Source organism: Echiichthys vipera (genome assembly GCF_963691815.1).
Source record: "Echiichthys vipera genome assembly, chromosome: 7".
In the NCBI taxonomy this organism is placed as follows: Eukaryota; Metazoa; Chordata; class Actinopteri; order Perciformes; family Trachinidae; genus Echiichthys; species Echiichthys vipera.
Genome location: NC_139832.1, coordinates 27,825,801 through 27,849,290, shown reverse-complemented (window position 1 = coordinate 27,849,290; position 23,490 = coordinate 27,825,801). Strand labels below are relative to the sequence as shown.

Below are 23,490 nucleotides of genomic sequence, written 5' to 3'. Positions count from 1 at the left end.
TTTTCAACGCCACCGTACTCTACGGGGGAATTGTTGGGTCTATGTAAATCATAAATAAGTCATAGAGTGTGGTCTTTACCTACTCTGCAGGTTTGCCACGGAGCTGACCGAAAACAGCCTGAAAAAGCGACATGGCACCTCCCTCCTCTCCATTCACTCGCAGGAGGAACCACTTGGGTCGGGTGCACTGCTGCACGGGGGGGGGGGGGGGGGGGGGGCAGTGAATGTGAGGGGCCTCGAGGGTCCAGACCTGGGCAGCAGAGGCTCTGGGGACGTGGAGCGTCTCCTCTCTGTGGGGGAAGGAGCCGGAGCTTGTGAGGGAGGTGGAGCTACCAGTTAGATCTGGGGGGGGGCTCACCTCCACACACAGTCTGGATCTGGACCCGTACTCCTGGATAGGGGCTGGACCCTATTCTTCTCTGGAGGGGCCCAGGGTGTGAGGGGCCGGGCGGGTGTGGGGAGACTCTCAAACCCCCGGCTGAGTGCCGCGGTGTTGGAGTTCACCCCGGTGGACCAGAGGGTGGCCTCCTTACGCCTGCAGGTGGGGGGGGGGGGGACTTCGGCGGTTGGAGACCCTGAATGGAGTCCTGCATGGGGCTCCAGTAGGGGACTCCAGAGTTCTGCTGGGAGACTTCAACGCCCACGTGGGCAACGATGGAGACACCTGGAGAGGCTGATTGGGAGGAACGGCCTCCCTGATCTAAACCCCAGCGTCTGGTGTTAGACTTGTGTGCTGGTCCTGGATCCTCTTTAACAAACACCATGTTGGAACAGAAGGAGGCTCAGAAGTGGACCTGGTTCCAGAGCACCCTAGGCCAAAGGTCCAGGATCCAGTCTGTGATGGTCTCATCTGATCTGAGGCCGTATATTCTGGACACTCGAGTGAAGAGAAGGGCAAAGCTGTCAGCTGATCACCATCTTGGGATCCTGGACAGACCAGGTAAACCCAAACCAGTAGTGCGGGTGAACTGGGAACGTCTGGAGGAGGCCCCTGTCCCAGAGACCTTCAACTCACACCTCCGGAGGAGCTTTTCTGGCGTCCCTGTGGAGGTTGGGGGCATCGAACCGGAGTGGGCGATGTTCAAAGCTTCCACTGCTGAAGCTGCAGCGGTGAGCTGTGGCCTCAAGGTCTTAGGTGCCTCAAGGGGCGGTAACTCTCCAACACCGTGGTGGACACTGGTGGTCAGGGAAGCTGTCAGATTGAAGGGGACCTCCCGGGATATGTTATCCCAGAAGACTCTGGAGGCAGTGGCAAGGTACCAACAGGTCTGAAGGGCTGCAGCCTCTGCTGTGTCAGAGGCAAAGCAGCGGGTGTGGGAGGAGTTCAGAGAAGTCCTGGAGAAGGACTTTGGGGGGCACCGAGCTTCTGGAAAACCATTCAGCACCTCAGGAGGGGGACACGGGGAACCGTCCAAGCTGTTTACAGTAAGGACGGGACGCTGGTGCCCTCAGCTGATGAGGTCATGGGGCGGTGGAAGGACTCTGAGGAAGTCCTGAATGGGCCCAACACACCCTCTTTTGTAGAGGCAGAGCTGGAGGCTGATGGGGATCATCGTCAACATCTCTGACAGAAGTCACTGAGGAAGGAAACAAGTCCACAGAGGCAAAGCCCCAGGGATCCATGAGCTGCATCCACACATGCTGAAAGCTTTGGGTCTGGAGGGGCCGTCCTGGTCCTGGTCCTGGTCCTGGTCCTGGTCCACACGTCTCTGACACACTGGTGGAAGTCTGGGACAGTGCCAAGTGAGTGGCAGACCGGGGTGGTGGTTCCCCTATTTAAAAAGGGTAACCAAAGAGATACTGTGGGAGGTTCTGCGGGAGTATGGGGTGAGGGGGTCACTTCTAAGGGCCTTCCAATCTCTGAACACCCAAAGAGAAAGCTGTGTCTGGATCCTCGGCAGTAAGTTGGATCGTTCCCGGTGGGGGTCGGCCTCCTCCAGGGGTGTACTTTGTCCCCAATCCTGTTTGTGATTTTCATGGACAGGATATCGTGGTGTAGTCGTGGTGGGGAGGGGTTGCAGTTTGGTGGGCTGAGGGTCTGGTTTCTGTTTTTTGCAGATGACGTGGTCCTGATGGCGTCGTCGGTCAGTGACCTTCAGCACTCACTGGATCGATTCCCAGCCGAGTGTGAAACGACCTCTAAATCTGAGGCCGTGGCTCTCAGCGGGCAACCGGTGGATTGTTACTCCGGGTCGGGTATGAGTCCTGACCCCAAGTGAAGGAGTTCAAGGACCTCGGGATCTGGTTCACAAGTGAGGGGACGATGGAGCGTGAGTTTGGCCGGAGAATCGGAGCAGCGGGGGCGGTGCTGCAGTCGCTCTACCGCACCGTTGTGATGAACAGAGAGCTGAGGAAGGCAAAGCTCTGGATCTACCGCTCAGTCCTGGTTCCTACCCTCACCTGTGGTCCTGAAAGCTGGGTCAGGACCCAAAGAACAAGGTCGCGGGTACAAGCGGCCGAAAGGGTTTCCTCAGGAGGAGGGCTGGAGTCTCCCTTAGAGAGAGGGGGAGAAGTTCAGCATCCGTGAGGAACTCGGAGTAGAGCCGCTGCTCCTTTGCGTTGAAAGGAGCCAGTTGAGGTGGTTCAGGATCATCTTGTAAGGATGAACCCTGGGCGCCTCCCTAGGGAGGTGTTCCAGGCACGTCCAGCTGGGAGGAGGCCTCGGGGAAGACCCAGGACCAGGTGGAGAGATTAGATCTCCACACTGGCCTGGGAACGCCTCAGGATCCCCCAGTTAGAGCTGGTTAATGTGGCCCGGGAAAGGGAAGTTTGGGGTCAACTGCTGAAGCTGTTGCCCCTGCGATCCGACTCCGGATAAGGGGTTGAAGATGAGATGAGATTAATTGAAATTCAGATTGGGCCAATAATGCAGTGATTAAAAAAATAAAAACAAGCCCTAGATCAAAGGCCCGGCCAAACCTGGTGGGATATAAAGAGAGGCAGAGAATCTAAACTCTACTCCAGACTAACTTGTTACCCCCATCATCCCCAGTTTGTAGGTAGCTCTGGGGTATGTTTAATACTAACATTACTATTGTGTAACTCCATAGGCCAAGTCCAAAATGTACTCAGTACATTTATTCACTATACTTGTTGTGTTTATAAAACAGCTGTTCACTGTTAAATGCTTCATGTTGTGTACAGTAAGCTGTATTAGCCATGAGCTCTGTTAACTCCATTCTCTATAAACTCTGTTTCTGTTAGCTCCATTAGCTGTATGCTCTGTGTGCAAAATACATCACAGGATAGCTAGCCCCCAGCTGCAAACAGCGTCCTACTTTAGCTCTCCTGCTGATTTTAGCACAGATTTGTTGTTGCACAGTGTAGCATTAAAAATGTGTTTAATGAAAAAAAATAAAATGAGCAAATAAAGTTGGGAAAGTTAAATCAAAAGTAAAAATTCATATCAATACTAGTTTAACATTTCACCAAGATAATTCATGCTTTAAACAGGTAATGTATTTTGGCTGGTTATTGTGGTAATTTTATAGCCAAAATAAATAATTATTTTATAAATTATTATGCCTAATAATATTCAAATTCAAAAAGTACACTTTTATTAATTCATTCTGGCCTATCTTTTGAAATAACTTAAAACAAGGACAAAACATTAAAATATAGACATTAACTGTAATACTACTTTTGACCAATAGAGGGCACACGAGAGTGGACAAACTGCGACGCACACTTCCAACACACCTACCTCATAGGGACTGCAATCCCACTGTGTGACCACTAGGGTCGCATACACACCTAGACACACATTAATTTGTCTGAAAATGCTTCTCGTGGGGACTTTTTACAAAAACTGAGATATTGCATAGGCCATGTCTACAGACTGTTTTGAAGCGATTGGAGGGGTTTTGCCCGTGGGGACCTGATTTTTGGTCCCCACGGTGAAATGAGTCCCCATGGGTCCGTGTGCAGTTATAGTAACGTCCTCACCGGAATAGAAAAACACACCCACACACACACACACACACACACACACACACACACACACACACACACACACACACACACACACACACACACACACACACACACACACACACACACACACACACACACAGAGTGGTGAGCGTTCAGTGCACCATCAGCAGGTTCTGGCCAGTCAGTGTGTTTGTTCTGAACCATAGACACATGCACGTACAGTCTGTAAAACGTATCACTGTAGGATATCTATTGATCATGGAATTTCTGGAGTATCATGGAATTTTGAGAGGGGTTATCAAGCCAGGGCAGGCCAGAGAGCTAAATTGAATTCTTGTGAAAAGTCAGTATGTAAGTTTGAAAATATGAAAACTGTATGTGAATTGCATAATACAAGCAAATCAAACAGTCCTGAAAGCCAAATTTTTTTTTAAGGATTTAACTGAAAAACATAGCAAAAGAAACGGTATGGTTTGTGAGGCAGTCCAACTTAGTCACGCACAGATAATGTAGTTTTACATGAGAGCCGTATTTCGATCCCCCAGTGGAAACTCCTTATGAATTTTCCTGATTCAGTTATATCGTATGTTTTTAGTTAAAGGTGTTTATATACAACGTTCAGAACAAACAAACAGTTATCCATCCATCTTCAACCGCTTGTCCATATCGGGGTTGCGGGGGGCTGGAGCCGATCCCAGCTAACATTGGGCTTGAGGCGGGATACACCCTGGACAGGACGCCAGTCTATCACAGGGCACATAGAGACAAACAGAGACAGACAACCATTCACACTCACATTCACACCTACGGGCAATTTAGAGTCATCATTTAACCTAACAAGTGCATGTCGTTGGACTGTGCGAGGAAGCCGAAGAACCCGGAGAGAACCCACGCAGACAAGGGAGAACATGCAAACTCAAGAAAGAAGGGCCCCCTAGTGGTCTACATCATGGAAATTATGTCTTTGCCTCATGTTCTTTTTCTAGAAATAAGCTTATAGTTTAAACTATCATTACACAATTGGCCTTTTTAAAATTTTAGCCAGTTAATGTTATTCACTTCCTCAAGAATTTGACTTCCCCTTCATGATAAACATGTTTATGCTCTTTTCCGTTTCTTTTCCTCTCTCTCTGTTTAGGTCCGGTACATCTCTCAGACTCAGGGCCTGCCTGCCGAACAGTTACTCAACAAGGGGACCAAGACCTCTCGTTTCTTCTCCAAGGAGTCCAACTCTCCCTACGCCTCCTGGAGACTAAAAGTACCCGCACACAAATTACTCTATACACTTGTGTAAAATGCAAACACTTTATAGCCTTGCAAATTAGTACACATCCTCCTGTCAACCACACATCGACAGTCACTGATTCCTGTGGTGGTGTACAAAGACCTACTGGGAAGGTGATATTTGAAATGAAAGGGCAGGAGATATTCATTGGAAAATAAAGTGAAAGTCCTTGCAGTGAGGAAATAAAGTATGTAGTGGCATTACATGACAATAGGAAACGCTTTTCAAAATACAACAAAGCCAGCACGCCCTGAGGAAAGCTAGGAAATGTGAAACTGTTTAGATTACCTGCTGAGCTGACTCTAAATTAATTTTAAATTAATGTGAGCCTAATGTTAGTTTATCTGTCCATGTCCAGCACAAACTCTGCTGCCTAACAATCCCATTGTCAGTCTCATACATGACAAATCCAGTGGTAGCTTTCCACACAAAGAGATACAAAGAAAGAGGGATAGATAGGGATTCAAATGCTGCAAAGACATAGTGGAGACTTGTGTTTCTTAATATTTGTGTTCCTCCTCCAGACAACAGAAGAACATGAGAAAGAGACGGGACTTAAATCCAAAGAGGCCAGAAAGTACATCTTCAGCTGTCTGGATGACATCGCGCACGTAAGTCCAGCCAGATCCAATGGCATTAAGCAAATTCAAACCATGCTGAACAAATAAAAGGTACACAAGAAAACAGACAAATTTAGGTTCATGAAAAAAAAAAACATAAAACCCATTCAAATATGAAAATTAATATTCAGTTGTGAAAAAAACCAAAAACTAATTTACTTCGCTGGAAACGGACAAGCTATGTGTCTCCCGAGCCGCTGTCTGCTCTCGGCTGATAAGTTCAAGTTCTCCTGTGTTTCTTAATTAATTGTGACATGAACTGTTGCTCTGTGTGGCTCTCATGCAGTGTCTCTCCCTGTGTTTCTCACTGCTAACATCTATCAGGTGAACTTAGTGCTCAGTCCTGATCACAGTGACATGCAAGCAGAGAAGGCCGACAGGAGAGAGTTTGTGTCTCTGCTGAAGAGCATGCTGCTGATCGATGCGGAGGACAGGACTGTTCCCTCTAGCGTCCTCAATCACCCCTTCCTCACTATGACTCATCTGCTGGACTACCCGCACAGTAACCAGTAAGGCTGCTACAACTGTCCTTGACGCAACAGCACACAACATAGCGTTTCAAAATAGATGTTTGCAAACTGTTTTTTTAGGTGATGCAGCGGCCAGTAGCTCCCATGAATGTCACTACATTTGTGTTTTAATATTCCAGTCTTGTTGCCTTTGTTACTGGAGCATGTACAATGATTCTGTTGGTAACATTCTGTTGTGGCAGCCGGCCACCACAAAATCTTTGCTGCCACCACACAAAAAAAAAATGAATAATAGTAGTAGCTAGATGTAACTTCAGTTGTATGAGTTATATAACTGCAAGGAGATGGTGACCGGATAAAAGATGCAATTCATGACCAGATTATCATAGTTAATAAAAAAGCAACGCAGTGAGCCTACAAACATTCCATACACAATATATTAGGCGGATCTGCCGGTGTGCATTCAATTAGAGCTGGGCCTGTAACCTTTATGAGTCAGCCGTCACTCTGTTGGTTTATTTCATAAACCTCACTGATAAATATTTCCCCTCAGGGGAAAAAAGTGGTGTCAAGCCCTGCACAGAATGTGTTGGCCTGCATGTTCTTGTTGGTTTTTCTTTCCTGTAGTAACTAGCAATGTACAAAAGAATAGCATAAAAGCATTATTGTAGTCATGAAATTTTCCTCCTGACCCCACCACATTTCCTCTTTTTTTCCTCTAGTGTGCAGTCATCTTTCCGTATCATGGATATGTGCCACAGTCGGCCCACCAATGCCGTTTTTGACGCTCTCAATCAGAACACCATTCATTTCTCAAGACCCCCTGTAGCCCCCACTGCCTCCTCTGGCATCCCTCTAGGCTACAGCAACATACCGGTCCACACTCAGGTGAGATACTATAGCTGTTTTTCTGTCTTGCTGGACCAGGCATGTTTTACCTTCTGTATTGTATTTTTCATTGTGCCAGTAATCTTTATTTACATACCAATACCAGTTCTTTTTAAACTTCTACAGCAGCAATTCCATTGAGCTTCTAAAATCATCAAATCACTGCAGTGCCTAAATCATTCCAGTTGAAAAGTATGCTATTACACATTTTCTTAGTGACACCCCATTTGTGTCAGGACAGAAAACAAATAAACACCAATGAATATGCCCAGTCTTTGGTAATGTTTCTGTAAAGTTTCTGTACTAAAGACCTAATGATGCCCTCTTCAGGGGAGAAGGTGCTATCACGTATCCTCTCAGTGTTTCTGTCACAAGAGACTGTCAATCTTTCCCAAGAAGTATCGCTAATATTTCATTTTGTCTCATTCATTCATCCATCTTCTGGCTATTCTTTTCATATTTTCTCTTTGTTCGCTATATACTCGTCTTTGCCTGTCATTCATTTGCTTCTTTAATTCTACTATCCTCCCTGCCACTGCCTCCTTGTATTCTTTTCTAATGCAGGCTATAAACCAGTCAGCTCCCTCAGTGTTGCATCCTGGAATAGCTCTTACAACTGGGAATGGTCAGTTTGGGTGCACTGACTCCTTCCCACCTGCCCTTCTTCTTTGTCCTCCCACCATGCAAGGTATGTAGACGTCACGCTGTGTACAGTGATTACTCAACACATGTTTTAGTTATTTTGAATACATTGCTCAGTCTTTTCCAATATTATGTTCCAAACTGTAAATGAGTGGTGCCATAGCTTCAACAAGATGCTATTGAATTTAGACATAGCCTTTTTGAGCTGCATGAATGACTGATGGCTTGTTTTGTGTCTTTTTCAAAGGTAACCTTAATCAACCAGCAGGTTATTCTGTTCCCATGGTAACTCAGGCCCCTCCCATACAGCCCTTACCAGTGAGACCTGGTGTAATTGCTCAGGTAAGATACAGGCCCTTATAATATGATGCAAACTAACATATTATCTATTATCTATCTATCTCTTTGTTTTTCTTTGCTATTGTCTGTGGATCGGTTTTTACTTATTTAATGAACTTGTGTGCGAGAAGAAAGTCAACCAATGATCCCCTACATCAGACCAAGGTATGGGGGAGTTGGTACAGATCACAGCTTTCGGCATCAACAGATTTTCCTGTTCTGTCCCTGCAGCAGGCTTGGTCCAGCCGGGGGCAGCAGGTCCTTGTCCCAGCAGCCTGGCAGCAGATGACTACAGTGGGTCCTCCTCCCTCTCACCCTCCTCCCCCACCCCCGTCCTCCCTTACCAACGACACCACAGTCGGCCCACAGAGAATCAGCGACTGGGGGTGAGTCACCCTACTCTGTTTTAAGAGACCCCCTAGTCATTTTTTTTTGTTGCATTTAATGTGTATGCCTGCAGTCGACAGGATTCCTATGCGTTCTGGAAAACCTATAAATTCACAGATTTGTTTTTCATTCATGGGAAAACCTGGAAAATTATTGAAATAACCCAATATCCTGGGAATAACCTATGTTGTCTTGCTCTCCTAATTGCGTCTAAGCCCTTTGCTCAGATCGCCTACGTCAACCTCTTGGTGTGTATTTCTAGGATAAACTGTATGGTATGACACTTCAAAGCGGGTTTACCAGATGCAAACCCGAATTCTCCATTTTCACTGTAGCTCTAGTGTTAGTCAATCTGTGTAGCAGGACAGACTTGCAGTGATCGTTTCTGTGTCAAGTCTACATTTTCTGGAGCCATGAGCAGAATTCTCAGAAGTCCAGGGATAATGTGTCAATACTAGGCTTACCAGTACAGTAAAAATTAGGGATGTCCGATAATATCGGCCCACCGATATTATCGGCCGATATTGAGTTAAAAATGTAATATCGGGAATTATCGGTATTGGGTTTTTACAACCGATGTTAGTTCTGTAGGCTTCAGCATTTCCGAGTGTACCTGAATGCAACACGGGCCATTTACAGGCGCGTGCTTGATAACGTATAACAACAACAACACGCTTCACTCGTAGGTTGCTAACCGTGGCTAACAAGCTTCAGCTCTCCCGGTGCATGAGATGTCCGTGGTTTGGAAGTATTTCCAAGTGTCATCTACAAACAGTATATGTGCGCTTTGCAATGACTGCAAGGCGTCGGTTATGAGAGGAGGAAGCAAGGCATCTTCCTTTAATACATCACATTTGATCACCCACCTCAAGAAGAATCATGCGGAGTTAAACGCTACATCTGTGCAGCAAAGTGATGAAAAGAAGCAACAGCCGACACCGAGAAACAAACTTTTTCTATCGTTCAAGATGCCGGATTCACCAAACGTGTGGAGTTCCTCGAGCCCCGTTATGTCTGTATAACGCTCAGTCACAAGTATTTATCAGACCAGTGCTGAACCCGAACTGTACAGCATTGTTTACAGTCACGTCGAGAAGGTAATTTCTGGTGCTGTATCCGTTAGATCCAATACAGGTTAGCATGTTGAGCTTGACTGCTAATTTATTGACTGTATTATTTGCCAAGTTACGGCCGGTTACTCAGTCTGGAAAAAGAAAACTAAGTTTGTTTACTACTCTGGACTGAAGCTATGCATCTTCCTTGTTGTGATGTTGTCTGTAGTGTTGTTTGAGGCAAAATATTCTCTCTAAAAACACAAACAAATAAATGAATGGCACTTTTTTCAATAACTTATTTTGTACAGACTGTGTTAACATTTGAAAAGCCGTGTTGCATTTATGTATGCATCCAGTGGGGCATCACAATAAAATTAGGCATAATGTGTTAATTCCATAATAGGTGATATGTGATGAATTTTGGTGTAAAAAGGCTGCATATATCGGTATCGGGTGATATCGGTATCGGAAATTAAGGGTTGGACAATATCGGAATATCGGATATCGGCAGAAAAGCCAATATCGAGCATCCCTAGTAAAAATATAATGTTTTATGAGCAACTGCTGTTCTGCATTTTGGTTGTAACATGATTTCTGAAATGCAATGTCAAACACAGCGAGACGCCTGCTAAAGAAACACAATGTATTGCCCATGTATATGCTTAACCACAATTCTAACAGTTTGCAACTCTTGAATTCTTATAACTTGTTAACATTCTGTTAGTTTCCTCAGAGCATAGCATGTCATTTTTCCTATCGCATATTTGTAGCCAGTGCATAAGGCTGCATTATGTTTCTATTTCACCTCTTATTAGTTGTTTCTTTTAGATACTTTTTAACAGCAAATGATTTACCCACAGCAGCCACTACACTCCAATGATGCAGCAGCCTCTCCTGACTAATCAGATGCCAGCCCTCTCAGCCCATCAGCCAATCAACATTGGCATAGCTCATGTTGTGTGGCCCCAGCCAGCCAGTAAAAGGAACAGGCACAGTCACAACAGGTGAGATTCTGCTCCCTTAGTGAAATAAAACTGCTTCTCCCTTTTATTGATGTATAATATTTCAACTGTTGTGTTAAAAGGAACCTGTCCTACCCCAGTAACATCCTAATATCAGCATGCCGGACCCCCAAAATGGCCAATGTTGTTGGACAGGCAGTGGCACGAAGAGAGCAGCCTCACAGAGAGGTGCCTCTGGTGGAAACCAGGCAACAAGGAATTCAAAACACAGATGAAGAGGGAAATAATGCAAAGGAGGAAGCAAACTGCTTCAAAGAGGTGGTGCCAAATGGTAACAGCCAGCTGGATGTTTCCAGTCAACAACAGCGAGATGTGGCGGTTCTGATGGGTGACACACCAAGCCCTGCTCACAGTGTGATCAGCATCCAGAGTGAACTGACTGACGGAGAGGAAGAAGAGGATGAAGACCCTCCGAGGTGCCGTCTGAGCGAGTGAGTAATATGACAGACAATAGAAATAGGATTACCAAAACACATACTAACACAGAATGGTAGTTAAAAGTCAGACCCTCTCTAACAGACAGTGTCTGCTTTAAAAAAACATTTGGACTACAGATTATAAATGTAAAACATCTGTGATCCGTGCCTGAGTTAATTCTACTACATACCTGCAAACTTGTCACTTTGGTGATTTTAATTGTATTTGTCCACTGGGTAATTCACACGAATCATGTAGATCTAAAAAAAAGATTAAGTGAGGGGGTGGGGGTGCTGAGTGAGTTAGGAGACATTAAAAAAATCTGTTTTTGAGCAGCTGAGGTAAGCTTTTATTTTAGTAGCCAACATTAACATCCATTGTTACTCTCATCACAAGGCTACAATGAGCCACTTAATTTCCTCCGGCCAAAATTAATTACGTGAGAATGATGTAAGTTTGTCGTAACTCAAATGTAATTATCTGCAGCCTAAGTTCTTCTAACGGCACAGTTGCAACTGTCTTACAGAACAGAACAACGCAACGTAGCCGCCTTCCTGATATGTAATGTTAGCTAAACTAGTCGGCATAAGCTAACTTAGTACAAACCCTAATTCCAATAATGTTGACACATTGCGTAAAAGGTAAAAAAAAGAAAAAAAACATACAATGTTTTGCAAATCCTGTTCAACCTATATTCTATTAAATACACTCCAAAGACAAAATATTTAATGTTTAAACTGATAAACCTTGTTTTTTTTTTGCAAATATTCACTCATTTTGAATATGGTGACTGCAACACGTTCCAAAAAAGCTGGGGCGGGGCCTGTTTACCACTGTGTTACATCACCTTTCCTTCTAACAACACTCAGTAAGCGTTTGGGAACCGAGGACACTAATTGTTGAAGCTTTGATGGTGGAATTCTTTTATATTCTTGCTTGATGTACGACACCAGTGCTCAACAGTTCGGGGTCTCTTTTGTCACATTTAGAGTTTACACACATTTTCAATGGGAGACAGGTGTGGACTGCAGCAGGCCAGTCTAGTACCTGTATCTTTTATTAGGAAGCCACGCTGTTGTTACTCTTGATGAAATAAACAGGGACGTCCCTGAAAAAGACGTTGCTTGGATGGCTGCAAATGGTGCTCTAAAACCTGTTTGAACCTTTCAGCATTAATGGTGCCTTCACAGATGTGCAAGTTACCCATAATGCCATGGGCACTAACACACCCCCATACATCACAGATGCTGGCTTTTGCGTTGATAACAGTCTGGATGGTCCTTTTCCTCTTTGGCCCGGAGGAGGACATGACGTCCATGATTCAAAATCAATTGGAAATGTGGACTCATCAGACCACAGAACACTTTTCCACTTTGCATCAGTCCATCTCAGATGAGCTCAGGTCCAGAGAAGCCGGCGGTGTTTCTGGGTGTTGTTGATACGTGGCTGTCACTTTGCATGATAGAGTTTAAACTTGCACTTGTAGATGTAGTGATGAACTGTGTTAACTGACAATGGTTTTCCTCAGTGTTCCTGAGCCCACGTGGCAATACCCTTTACAGAGAGATGTCAGTTTTTAATGCCGGGTCGCCTGAGGGACTGAAGGTCAGCAGCATTCAATGCTGGTTTTCAGCCTTGCTGCTCACGTGCAGAGATTTCTCCAGATTCTCTGAGTCTTTGGATGATATTATGGACTGTAGATGAAATCCATCAATTCCTTGCAGTTGTACGTTTAGAGACGTTCTTAAACTGTTGGACTCCTTGCTCATGCAGTTGTTCACAAAGTGGTAAACCTCGCCTCATCCTTGCTTGTGAATGACTGAGCCTTTGGGGGTTGCACCTTTTTATACCCAATCGAGGCACTCCCCTGTTTCCAATAAACCTGTTCACCTGTGCAGTGTTTACCCTGCCATTATATTAGGGTGGCGAACCGCCCCCCTTGAATGTCAAGTAAGTGTTATTTAATTGCATTTTCTGAATAGTTTCGGATCACAACAGAAGTAATTTAAGGATCCCTTTCCTATAGAACCGCTCTATACCTTGTCTTTTAAACTAACTAAACAGCCTTATGTTATTTATCTTATTTGCACAGCGGCTTGTAAATTCGGTCTCTACATGGTTTTTGTGTTTACAATTCGCAGAAAGCGTTGGAGATTCACTTGTTCAAAGATGGTTTGTTAAATTGTTTGGCAAGAGGCTCCACTCCTAACGGGATGCTGAGTGTAGATATTGTGCAATACCCTGATTTAAACTGAGTTTGCATTGTGGCTCTGATTACTGCTGTATAATTGTGATTCTTGTTGTGAATTGTGATCGTTTTTGGAGTTGTGAAGTTTATCAGGTTGAACATTAAACTTCTTGTCTTTGTAGTGTATTCAATTGAATATAGGTTGATAAACTTCTTGTCTTTGTAGTGTATTCAATTGAATATAGGTTGAAAGGGATTTGCAAAGTAAAATCTGTTCATATAATGTATATTATAAGAGATGTTTTCAAATTTATTCTAATCTCAGAGCTTCCAAAAGGCTTCACTTGTGGATTAAAATTATTAACATTTTGGGAGAATGTTTCAGATGTCTCCTTTGTCACTATACAGTTTGCAGGTCTGCTACTATCATGGGCCTCAGAAATGGTAACCTTTACCTTTTTATCTCTGTAGGTGTAAAGAGGAGTGTGTGTGTGAGGCATGCAGGAACACCAGTGTGTCTATGGAGAGAGTGTGTTCCCTCAGCAGCCCCGACAGCAGCCTCAGCACCAGTTCTTTTGCCTCCAACTCACTTCAGTCCAGCCCCTCTGTGTCACCATGCAAGAGACCCAACAGGTAGTAGTTAGTGGGGTTGTGTCCTACATTCTACAAAGAGAAATACACTCCTAAGTTCCAGTCATCTTAATGTTGTTTCATGTGTTCAGCATGTCTGAGGACGATGGCCACGAGAGTGGCTGTGACACAGTGGAAGGCTCTCCCACGTCTGACACATCAACCTCCCTGCGTCGCAACAGTCCCTACCGTTACCTTGACAACAGTAACCACAACAACCGCCCACCTTTGGCTGCCATGGTAGCACCACTGCCTTCCCCTGCAGTGCAGGGCAGGAGTCCCAGAGGTGTCAGGACAATGGTGGTCCCACCAATGAGAGTGCAGAACAACAACAGTCAAGGCACGGAGGAGCGTGTTCAGAGAACAGGTTGGTGGAATTATTTACCTTTCCAACAGCAAACAAGTATCTGTTTGTGCGATTTATTTAGTGAATGGGCACGAGTAATCTCGTGAATAATTTGCAGGGCGATTGATTCTTCGAAGAGAGACATCTATTTTTAGAATCGGTGATGTGTGGAACAAGCTATAAAATATGCTTCTGAAAAATAGCTACATTTCCTTTGCGCCAGCAGCCTCCCAATGTGTTCAACAAATGGGAAACAGCACGTCATTTCACTGCCATCTCCTCAGTGGTCCGCTCTAAACACACACACATACACACACACACATTAATGTCCTCTGAGACTCCTCCTGTTTTACCTTATCTGGCCCTGTTTAGCTCAAACAACAAATTTATTTAGGGTTTTGAAGTGAAATGAGCCACATAACTCTGACAAAAGTTTGGCTCAAAATGGCCCGCTTGGCACTGCACTGCTCTACAAGAACAAAAAAAGCTTGAGTTCCCTCATAACAGTGAGGAATTGATTACTCATGCCCATCCCTAACAACCTGTTTTGAGTTCACATATGATGGATTTTATAAAGGTGTTGTCTATTGTTAACCATGTTTTCATTACAAGCTAAGAGAAATTGATGCTTTCATTAAAATGTTGTTTGTATACTCACCCAGAAAAGTTTTTTCTCCATAAATGTGTCCTCATCCTTCCATCTGTTATGTGGTCTGTCACCTGTGCTTGGCGGTGTCTGCTTTGCAGGTCTTATGGAATCAGTTGGGGCTTACCGGCCCCTAGTGGGTCATAGAGGCTTCAAGAGGTGATCAAGAAGCACCAACAGAGAACTGGCCATGTTGTACCAATACCTCAAAGATGCATCCATAGCAGGCAATGCTAACATTGCTTACATTGCTTGAGAGTCCTCTTTTATGGCTTTCCCTCCATCAATTTAGAAGTTTTCTCTAAGAAAAGATTCCATGTTCATTTGGATGTTGTGCAGAAGGAGTAAAATGTAGGCTCCCCTCAGCTGAGCAGTCACCTTGGTGGATTTTGAGCGTTGACTGTAATCATATAAATTTATTTCCCCATAATCGCTTAAGTAACATTCACAAAACGAACTTAATTACAGCTAAGCATCCAAAGCAACTCCCTCTTCCCTGACAACACCTGCATGTTACTCTTGCATCAGTGATCCATCAGTTTGATGCTGAAGAAGAAAGGGGAGAGTTTACTTCAACCAAAGTAAAGCAAACATTTTCTAAACATGAGTGTTGGATCCTCAGAGTGGAGGGAAAGGTGGATGCATTTTATTTGGTGTTGAGTCAAAGCCTGTGCTTTCTCTGCTGGTTCTTGCCATGCAGCAAAAGTTGCCCCAAGGCACTGATCTGAGATCAGGTTCACCTTTTTGACTTCACCAGATGTTTAATTTATTACAAATGGTGGAGTGAATTTCAAACTCCTACAGATCAGAGTCCAAGGAGCAACTTTGCTCCTCAGGTGCCTTTTCTGAGTGCCAACCATCTGTTTCTTTCTCTTTCCCAAACTTTATGGATTGTAATTGTCTAGTTTAATGATGCTGGAACATTCCCAACTCTTAAAAAGTGAAAGACACGTTTGATGAATCAGAATCAGAAATACTTTAAATAATAAATAAATACTAGTTAAATGATTTGCGACCCGACCCCGGATAAGCGGATGAAGATGAGATGAGATGAAATTATTTGCTACGAAACTCCAGATGTACAAACAACAAATATTATACAGACAAAAACATATATTAGAAAAAACCTTTAAGAAATCTATACAAGAGAAAAAACTTTTAAGAAATATGTACAAGATGATTCTTTAATAGCAGCAGAAATTACAGTCACTGTGACCATAACATTCTATATTTATATAACTCAGACATTTAATTTGAAGCAGGTAATTTTCTCTTGTTTGTTTCTCTTGTTGCTGTAATATGAAACCTCTTTCACACTGACTGTAATCCAGGCTTCTGCAGTATCGAGTGGTACTTCTATTTTGCCAGCATGTTGTTGACCTGGAGCAAGTCTTTAGAATGAGTGAAACAAGTCTGCCACAGTATTTGTTGGGTTATTTCTATTGTTGCATTAACCTCTAATGCAACCACATTTTTGTATAAACTCTCAGATTTGTACAAGACTTACTTTTAGTCTCAATTTGTGGAGTTTAGGTATAGTTTTCAACTCATCCTTGGCCTATACTTAAAATAAAAAGGCTGTTTGTGTTAGATGGCTTCATATTTTGGATGCAGATGCTGCTGTGTCTCATGGCGCACTCACACTGTCCGCCCGTACCACGCCCCGGGCTTTAGGGTACTTGTCCCCCCCTCCCTCTCCCCCTGCTGGCCAGCCGTTTTTACTCACACTGCCTGGGCCTCGCGCAAATGCTTCTTGCCTGTCCATACGTCATCACGGTGTAACACGTCAGTTTTTGTGCGTCTTGTCCAACTGTTTTTGAATATTTTCATCCGCCCAAATCTGCAGTAAACACTCCACCTGCGCATCACACCAACGTTAACCCTTTCGCCACCATTGTTGCTGTTGTTGTTAAATGTCCGCGCATGGTCCGTCTTTTTATTTTTCTATGTCCGAGCAAGCGCACATAAAATGATGTGAGAGCCGCCGTAGGCGTCGTGCAAACACGCTTTACAAAAGCCCACCTCTCTCAAACGGGCCGTGGACGGCCAGCTGGCCGCAGCTAGGCGCGGAGCGGTTGCACTACACTGGTCAAACGAGCTAGGCTTTACCCGTAAAACCTGTTTTGGCCAGCTGTGGAAGGACAATGTGAGTGCGCCCTCATAAAGATGATGTCATTGTCCACTGCAGATGGCTGACAGCCACACATCGTGATTTAGTAGCGTGTTTTTAGTGGTGGTCAACTGTCAAATCCTTGGTGGTGACAAACATTTTAACATCAAAACCTGTTTCATATTCTCTTTATTAAAAAAAAGTTTCTGAATCTGAATTCTTTCTGGTATGCATGCTGGTTTGTTGTTTTTGGTGATCTTCATTGTCTTTAGTCCTGCAGGTCATGTGGTCTAAACCTGTCAACAGTTTTTTTAAGCATATATGCACTTGCCTTAGTAATTTCTGTCTTCTCTCTGTTCCAGTCTCAGAGTACTGGTCCCGGTCCAAAGGGCGCTGCGGCCTCATAGGACAACAGAGCACTCCCTCCTCCTTCCCCCTCCTCCCATCCGCCCCCCTCCTGTCCCGGCAGCAAAAACTTACAGGGCAGCAGCAGCACCCTCTGGCCTTTGGACAGGTCAGTTCAGTTTTTTTCCCTTTGTCCTTATAATATATGGAGTGAATATTACTGTGATTGAGAATGCTTTGTAGCACAGCTCTAGGACATTTATTTTGTCAGAGTAGCAGTATATCTGGGTCATTTTATAGCTTGTCTGATACAATAAACGTAACTCTTAGGAGGGCTTAATTAAAATGCCTTGAAGTCATATCTTTTGTCCTGGTTTGTCTTTTCTGCTTGGATGAAACATCGTTTTTCAAACACCTGGCAGGGACTGTAAAGGAATAGTTCAACAATTTGGGGTGCTTGCTTAAGATCGATACCACCCTAATGGAGTTAGAGCCAGTAGACTGTTAGCTTAAAGTCCCCCTCCACTTAAATGTGTTTTTCTTCTGTTTCTGTCCTCTAAAATGTCTGAAATTGACTATAGCGAAGTTTGTCACTAGAGAGGTGAAGGAGGAGATGTCTGTACACCTGTTTGCAAGTAGACATAATCCAATTTATAAACTCAATAAAACCATAACGTGTTGTTTTACACTTTGGTGTAAATGAGTCAGCTTAACAGGTACTGGTAGTTTTCATTACCTTAAGACAGAGCCAGGCTAGCTAGTTTACCTATTCATACTGAGCTACTGATAGACCGATTAATCAGACCAATTAATGCTATTTAAGATAATAAGCATTGGCCGATGTTACAAGCTTTCAACCAGCTAAACTGGCTTATAGGGCTTGAAACAGCCTCCCCGCATACACTCCATAAGTCCAACTCCTGATTAGAAAAACAGGTTTGTAATTTGGTACGGTTGTGGGACAGTGAAGCTGTTTGGGGCCGTCCTCACAACAATAACACTGTTATTGTCAGCAATGTTGTGTCTCATTTGTTTGTTGTTAAAACAACAACGAGATAATGGCATTATAGGTATATCTACTCTATTATAGCCCTGCTCTGTAAATATCTGCATCGGTTGTTGAAAAATGCACATTGGTTATACTGAACGGAGAGGCGAAAGCGGTATCAATTTTATCCAACGTTGAAAATCCATGGGGCTCAGACTCATGCTGTAGCACAGGACCTCCATTATGACCAACTGAAGCCGCTACACTGACCCTCTTGACGTGGCTACTTCAGCCCTCTGCCCTCCAGCAGTTAAACTACATAGAACTGTGTAAAAGAACTAATAAAATCAGTTCAAAAGTGATCAATGTGTATCCATGATCCTTTTGTTACAACAATCCAGTTAATACATTCAGGACCAGTTAATGTAACCTGCATAAGCAACTGCATCATCACTTTGCAAAAGTCAATATGCACACAGTGAGGCTAGCAGCAGCCACACGCTGTCTGTCCAGCAGGTAAAAACCCCTCTCTGTTGGCCATGTATTTTGGTTGGAACTCTAAGCAAGAAAGCGGATAGGCATTTCCCAAAATGTCAAACTATTCCTTTTACAGTCTAGTCTGAGTACACCCTGGGAGTTTAACAGAATGTCATTGAGCTTGTCTACTCCTCTTTCTCAGGTGCAGCCGTACGGTTCAAACCACAGCAACAAAGAGTGGAACGGCAACTATGGGCCACTGCGACCGCACGCCTACATCCCCCCTACCTTCACACACCTGCCGCACAGCAGCCCCACGCACACTTCAGCCGCCCCGCACACACATACCCAAGGCCTGCCTACACACACCCTGCTGTCCTACCCTCCCAGCGCCCCCCTCACCGCCACCCACCACCCCCACCCCATCCTGCCTTCTCGCCCTCCTCCTCCCCCTCTCCTCCAGCACAGCTATGGTCTCTCCCACCCCCAAGGAGGCACTATAGTTCACCAGGTGACCCTGGGCATCAGCACCCACCCCCACCACCCTGGACACCCACACAGGCTCCTCCCATCCCCAACAATCCACCCGCATCACCAACCCGGCTATACCCACCACCCCCACCAGTTCAAGCCTCCCTTCCCCCCTCCTCACCCTTACATGGCCTCCCCGGCTGCCTACGCAGGCTTCCCTCTGAGCCCCACCAAGCTCAGCCACCATCCCCAGTTCTCTTATATCTGAGGAGCAGGACGGGGCCGCAGCACTACCTTCTGGTGAGGAAGGGCAACGGGAAGTGGACTGGGTCTGCGACCTGGGCGGGTAGAGCTAACAGCAGAGCACAAAATGGACACTTGTGATGATGAGGAAGAGGAAAATATTGTTAACAAGAGGAGGATGGATAGCGTGTTACGGAGGATTGAGAAAGAAAAACAAAAGTAACATTGCTGAAGAAGTTTTCTGGTGTTTTCGCGGACAAAGAAATCCACAGCCTCTGGAGGTTCACGTCAAAAGTCAGTGATTGTATTTGATTGTCAGAGTCCCTTCAGCTCTGAAAGACTTCCTGCGAAATCATGTCAGCCACCAGAGGAGCCGGATTGATTACAACGGCACAGCTTTATAAGAAAAAACGTGAATGAATTCAATAGAAGTATGATAAAGAAATTTTAATTAAGAATGTGTCCTTTGCACATTACCTCCTGTCGTTGTTTGAAGTTAGTGTTCAGAGAAAATGATCTAGTTAGAGGCGGGAAACCATTTGTTGTTGCTGTCAACACGCTCAGCCTACCCTTTATCGCTGTTGCCTTGTAGCATGTGCTAGCCGCTCGGATCTGTTTGTTAAGCCATCCCAGTCTGTATTAACCAGGATCGAACGCTCCTGTCTTTGTTTGAGGCAGACTTAACTGCAGCCATCGCCGAGTGCCTTAAAACCTATGACGTTAATTCAGGAGCTTATAGATTGTACATTTAAATGGGCTTGCAGCACTTAAACTTCAGACTATGACGGGCGTATTGGATAAATAATGCTTACGGTTATGTTTTATTATTGGAAAATGTTGGACTTCCTTTTGCTTTCTAACTCAGAGTATGGATTTACTTTAGCTAGAGGCTGCACATTTAGGGCTTTGACTGAATGAGCTTTTTATGTACATAAAGAGTGATTTGATATTTTGATAATCGATTTCTATTCACTATAGTACTTAATTCACAACAGTATTGTCACTGTTTACTGTAACTGCAATACAATCTAGATAGCCTCTGGGTTGCTGTGTTTTTGTTGTTGTTTTTTTGCATTTAGGCTAGACTTGCATTAATACATTTTATGTTTTACTTTTTTGGGAGTGGCATAGACTAAAAAAAAGATTGTTTTATGGATTAATTTGAAATGCTTCTCAGTGTTTGAAATAACCTATCAACTTACAGTATCATTGCTGGGCTATTGAGTGTTAGAGTTGTATCGGTAATTGTTTCAAATATTCGTGTGAAACGAAGCTTTTTGTTCATGTATTGAAGCCTGTTGTCAGTTTTGATACATTCCTTCAGGGTGGATGCATAGCCTTGATTTTTTTTCGTGTGTGTTTTTGATTTCCAGTGTGTAGTAGAGCTGCGTCTTTACCCGTCATATCAGCTGGTATTTTACTCAAATCAGCACCAAAGACTGTTCATTAATCATTTCTAAAGCATGGTCAATAGTATTTCTTCTTTCACCTCCAGCATACTGTTGCATTGGAATATATTTTGAGATCTCTATTTTAAAAATGAGGTTGAGGTTTTATTTTTCTGAGCTGTATTTGGCAAAGTGTATTTGGAATGTATAGACGATAAGCTGCTATGTACTGATTATCTGCCACTTCGTAGCTGTGAATTTAGAGGAATAATCTCATTCTAGCCTGCATTCTATCTTTTGTATTGTAGTTCTGACGACTAGATACAATAGAAGTGGTTTCTATAGTATATTGAATACTATTCCTATATGCTAGTGCCTCTGTATATTGGCTTTGTTGTTTTGAAGTGATTGTAAACTGCTGTAATGGAAGTTATGAGTTATCTTTTTTTTTTATTCTTTTGCTTTTTGGTGTGTGTGTGTTTTTGTGAGTGTGCATTTAGCATCAGTATTTCAAACGTAGGGTTCACTGTTGGATTCTGTAACCGGTGTGTCGTTGATGTATTATGTTTTTTCTTGTTTTCTGCTGATGACATGGCTTTTATTTTCGTTATCGGACTGTATTTGCAACTTTTCGTACTGTACAACTAGTGCCTTTCTTCAAACCAGTGGCTGGCAGATGACATCCTGCGTTGATATCAAAGCAGGATGAAATTTGTAGTTCCTATTTTCACATCCCGAAAACCCCAAAGTCATTTGTTTATTAGATTAAGACGAGGTCTGGAAACAATCGCTTTTGTTTTTTTTACAGAATCCTAAGAAAAGTACAAGTCAGGGAATGTTTTATTGCACTCACCAAGAACACCGTGCAGTACTCAAAACTTAGGGTCTGAATATACACAAATGCAAAGCTTTATCCTCACACCGTGTGTTTGTGGAACTCCAGACATCAGTTTTTGGTTGCATTTCAGATGGCTAAACAGCGTTTTCTCTCATCTTGTGATTGGGATGTTGATAGTGTCATGTTTGTAGACATCACCATAGGTAGATATCATCTTGTTTTAGTCAGGGGTGTCTTCAAAATATTTTATCCATTAATCACACTCAAAGTTTAGGTCCAAAGTTGCCCCATACTCCTTGTCGACAGCATATTGCTGCCACCATACCAAAACACATTTGCTCATTTTCTTGTAATAACGAGAAACTTCTTTCATTTTCATAACCAAGATTTATTGGTGTAGAACGTTTTGGGATACAAGATAAAACTATATGATGTAACAAAATAATAGTAAGTTTGAAATCTAGTAAATACAAGAAAATGTCGTAACATGAAAAATATCTTGTGATAACTTGAAAAGGGTCGAGCACTTTCCCGCTAAGATGAGAAAGTGAGCAGATATATTTTTGTCATGGTGCTACTCTACTTAACGTATTACATTGTAATGGTTTTGCTGTGTTGCTTAAGCAATTGGGTGTGTTTTGTGTACTCGTTTAATATGCTACTGTGTTGACAATGCTTAGACAAACGAGAGGATGCACTGTTCAGCTAGAATTATAATTGATAGGTGTGTGTCATGGCACGGTAATCTAAATGTAATCAAAAATGTTCTGTGTTTTTTTGTTTTGGTTTTGTTTTTGAACCCTGTGGTGTGCAGCCTTTCGTTGATTCCTACACGGCTCCATTCTTTCTGTCAGCTCAGCACCTGTGATGAGATGAGCACACGTCCCATCACGGCCAGGTCCCGCGCCGTAATCCCCCATCACTTCGGGTTGATTGTTTATGATAGATAATCCCGCCACCGTGCAGCCTTGACGGTTGCATCATCAAAGTCAGAGGGTCACACAGTCCCCTGTTTAAATCTCCACAAGAGCACAGAGCCCAGCAGCCTTAAGTTACAACGCTGGAAAGGAGGAATGTTTTAAATACTTTAAAAACATTAGAAGAATTATCTTTTTTTTTTTGGCAATCAACTAGGACTGGGTCCAGTCTATGTTAATCACTATTTTAGAGTTTAGGTTTTAGTCTGCTTTAAGAAATTTGGACCTTTTTACTGCACTCTCTCATGAAAAATCTACCAACTCAACACACATGGGTCTGAGCATCTCATTTGGGTACTGGGCTGAGAACTAAATTGTGCTAATTTTGAGTCCCAAGACATGTTTTTAGGTTGATTTTGTACCACAGATATCTAATTACGGGGTTGACAGTTGTTGTATTTAGACACAAATATGTAGACCTGATTGAAATGGAAACTGTTACTGTTCTAAATATGTGTAGATCTGTGTGGCTTTATGATTTTACTCTTGATTTTATTTTATTGCGCTACACTAGTATGACATGTAGCAACTGCACTGTGCAATATACAACAATATGAGGACTGGGAAAATGATTATTGTTTGGATGTAATGTGTGTCTTACCAGTTTGCGGTCGTTTTCTTCTTCCCCCCTCTAGTTCTCAGTGAGTTTCAATGTGATCAAGCCTTATGTACCTTGTCACAAAAAGCGGGTTCCTTCTTGGTGACTCTTATTGGTGAGTGTCAAATTATGAATTGATGGTTTACTATGTCAAGATTCACTTTGAATTAAAAAGATCTTTTGCTTC

The 23,490-nt window shown here is 43.5% G+C and overlaps 1 protein-coding gene across 3 annotated transcripts in view; it reads left to right on the top strand.

The window, feature by feature from the left end:
* LOC310949160 (homeodomain-interacting protein kinase 3-like) overlaps positions 1-23,483 on the top strand; it is a 63,178-nt gene extending 39,695 nt beyond the window's left edge. The window contains exons 6-18 of one of the 3 annotated variants that reach the window (XM_083916499.1): positions 5,072-5,191; positions 5,743-5,829; positions 6,163-6,347; positions 7,031-7,196; positions 7,761-7,884; positions 8,086-8,180; positions 8,412-8,563; positions 10,480-10,623; positions 10,704-11,072; positions 13,718-13,879; positions 13,969-14,243; positions 17,341-17,492; positions 18,991-23,483. In XM_083916499.1, coding sequence (XP_083772625.1) covers positions 5,072-5,191; positions 5,743-5,829; positions 6,163-6,347; positions 7,031-7,196; positions 7,761-7,884; positions 8,086-8,180; positions 8,412-8,563; positions 10,480-10,623; positions 10,704-11,072; positions 13,718-13,879; positions 13,969-14,243; positions 17,341-17,492; positions 18,991-19,527 — 2,568 coding nt within the window. In that variant the 3' untranslated portion in view covers positions 19,528-23,483. Of the gene's footprint in view, positions 1-5,071; positions 5,192-5,742; positions 5,830-6,162; positions 6,348-7,030; positions 7,197-7,760; positions 7,885-8,085; positions 8,181-8,408; positions 8,564-10,479; positions 10,624-10,703; positions 11,073-13,717; positions 13,880-13,968; positions 14,244-17,340; positions 17,493-18,990 lie in introns of all 3 variants that reach the window. The other 2 variants (XM_083916498.1, XM_083916497.1) reach the window with 2 other exon arrangements.
* The last annotated feature ends 7 nt before the right edge of the window (positions 23,484-23,490 follow it).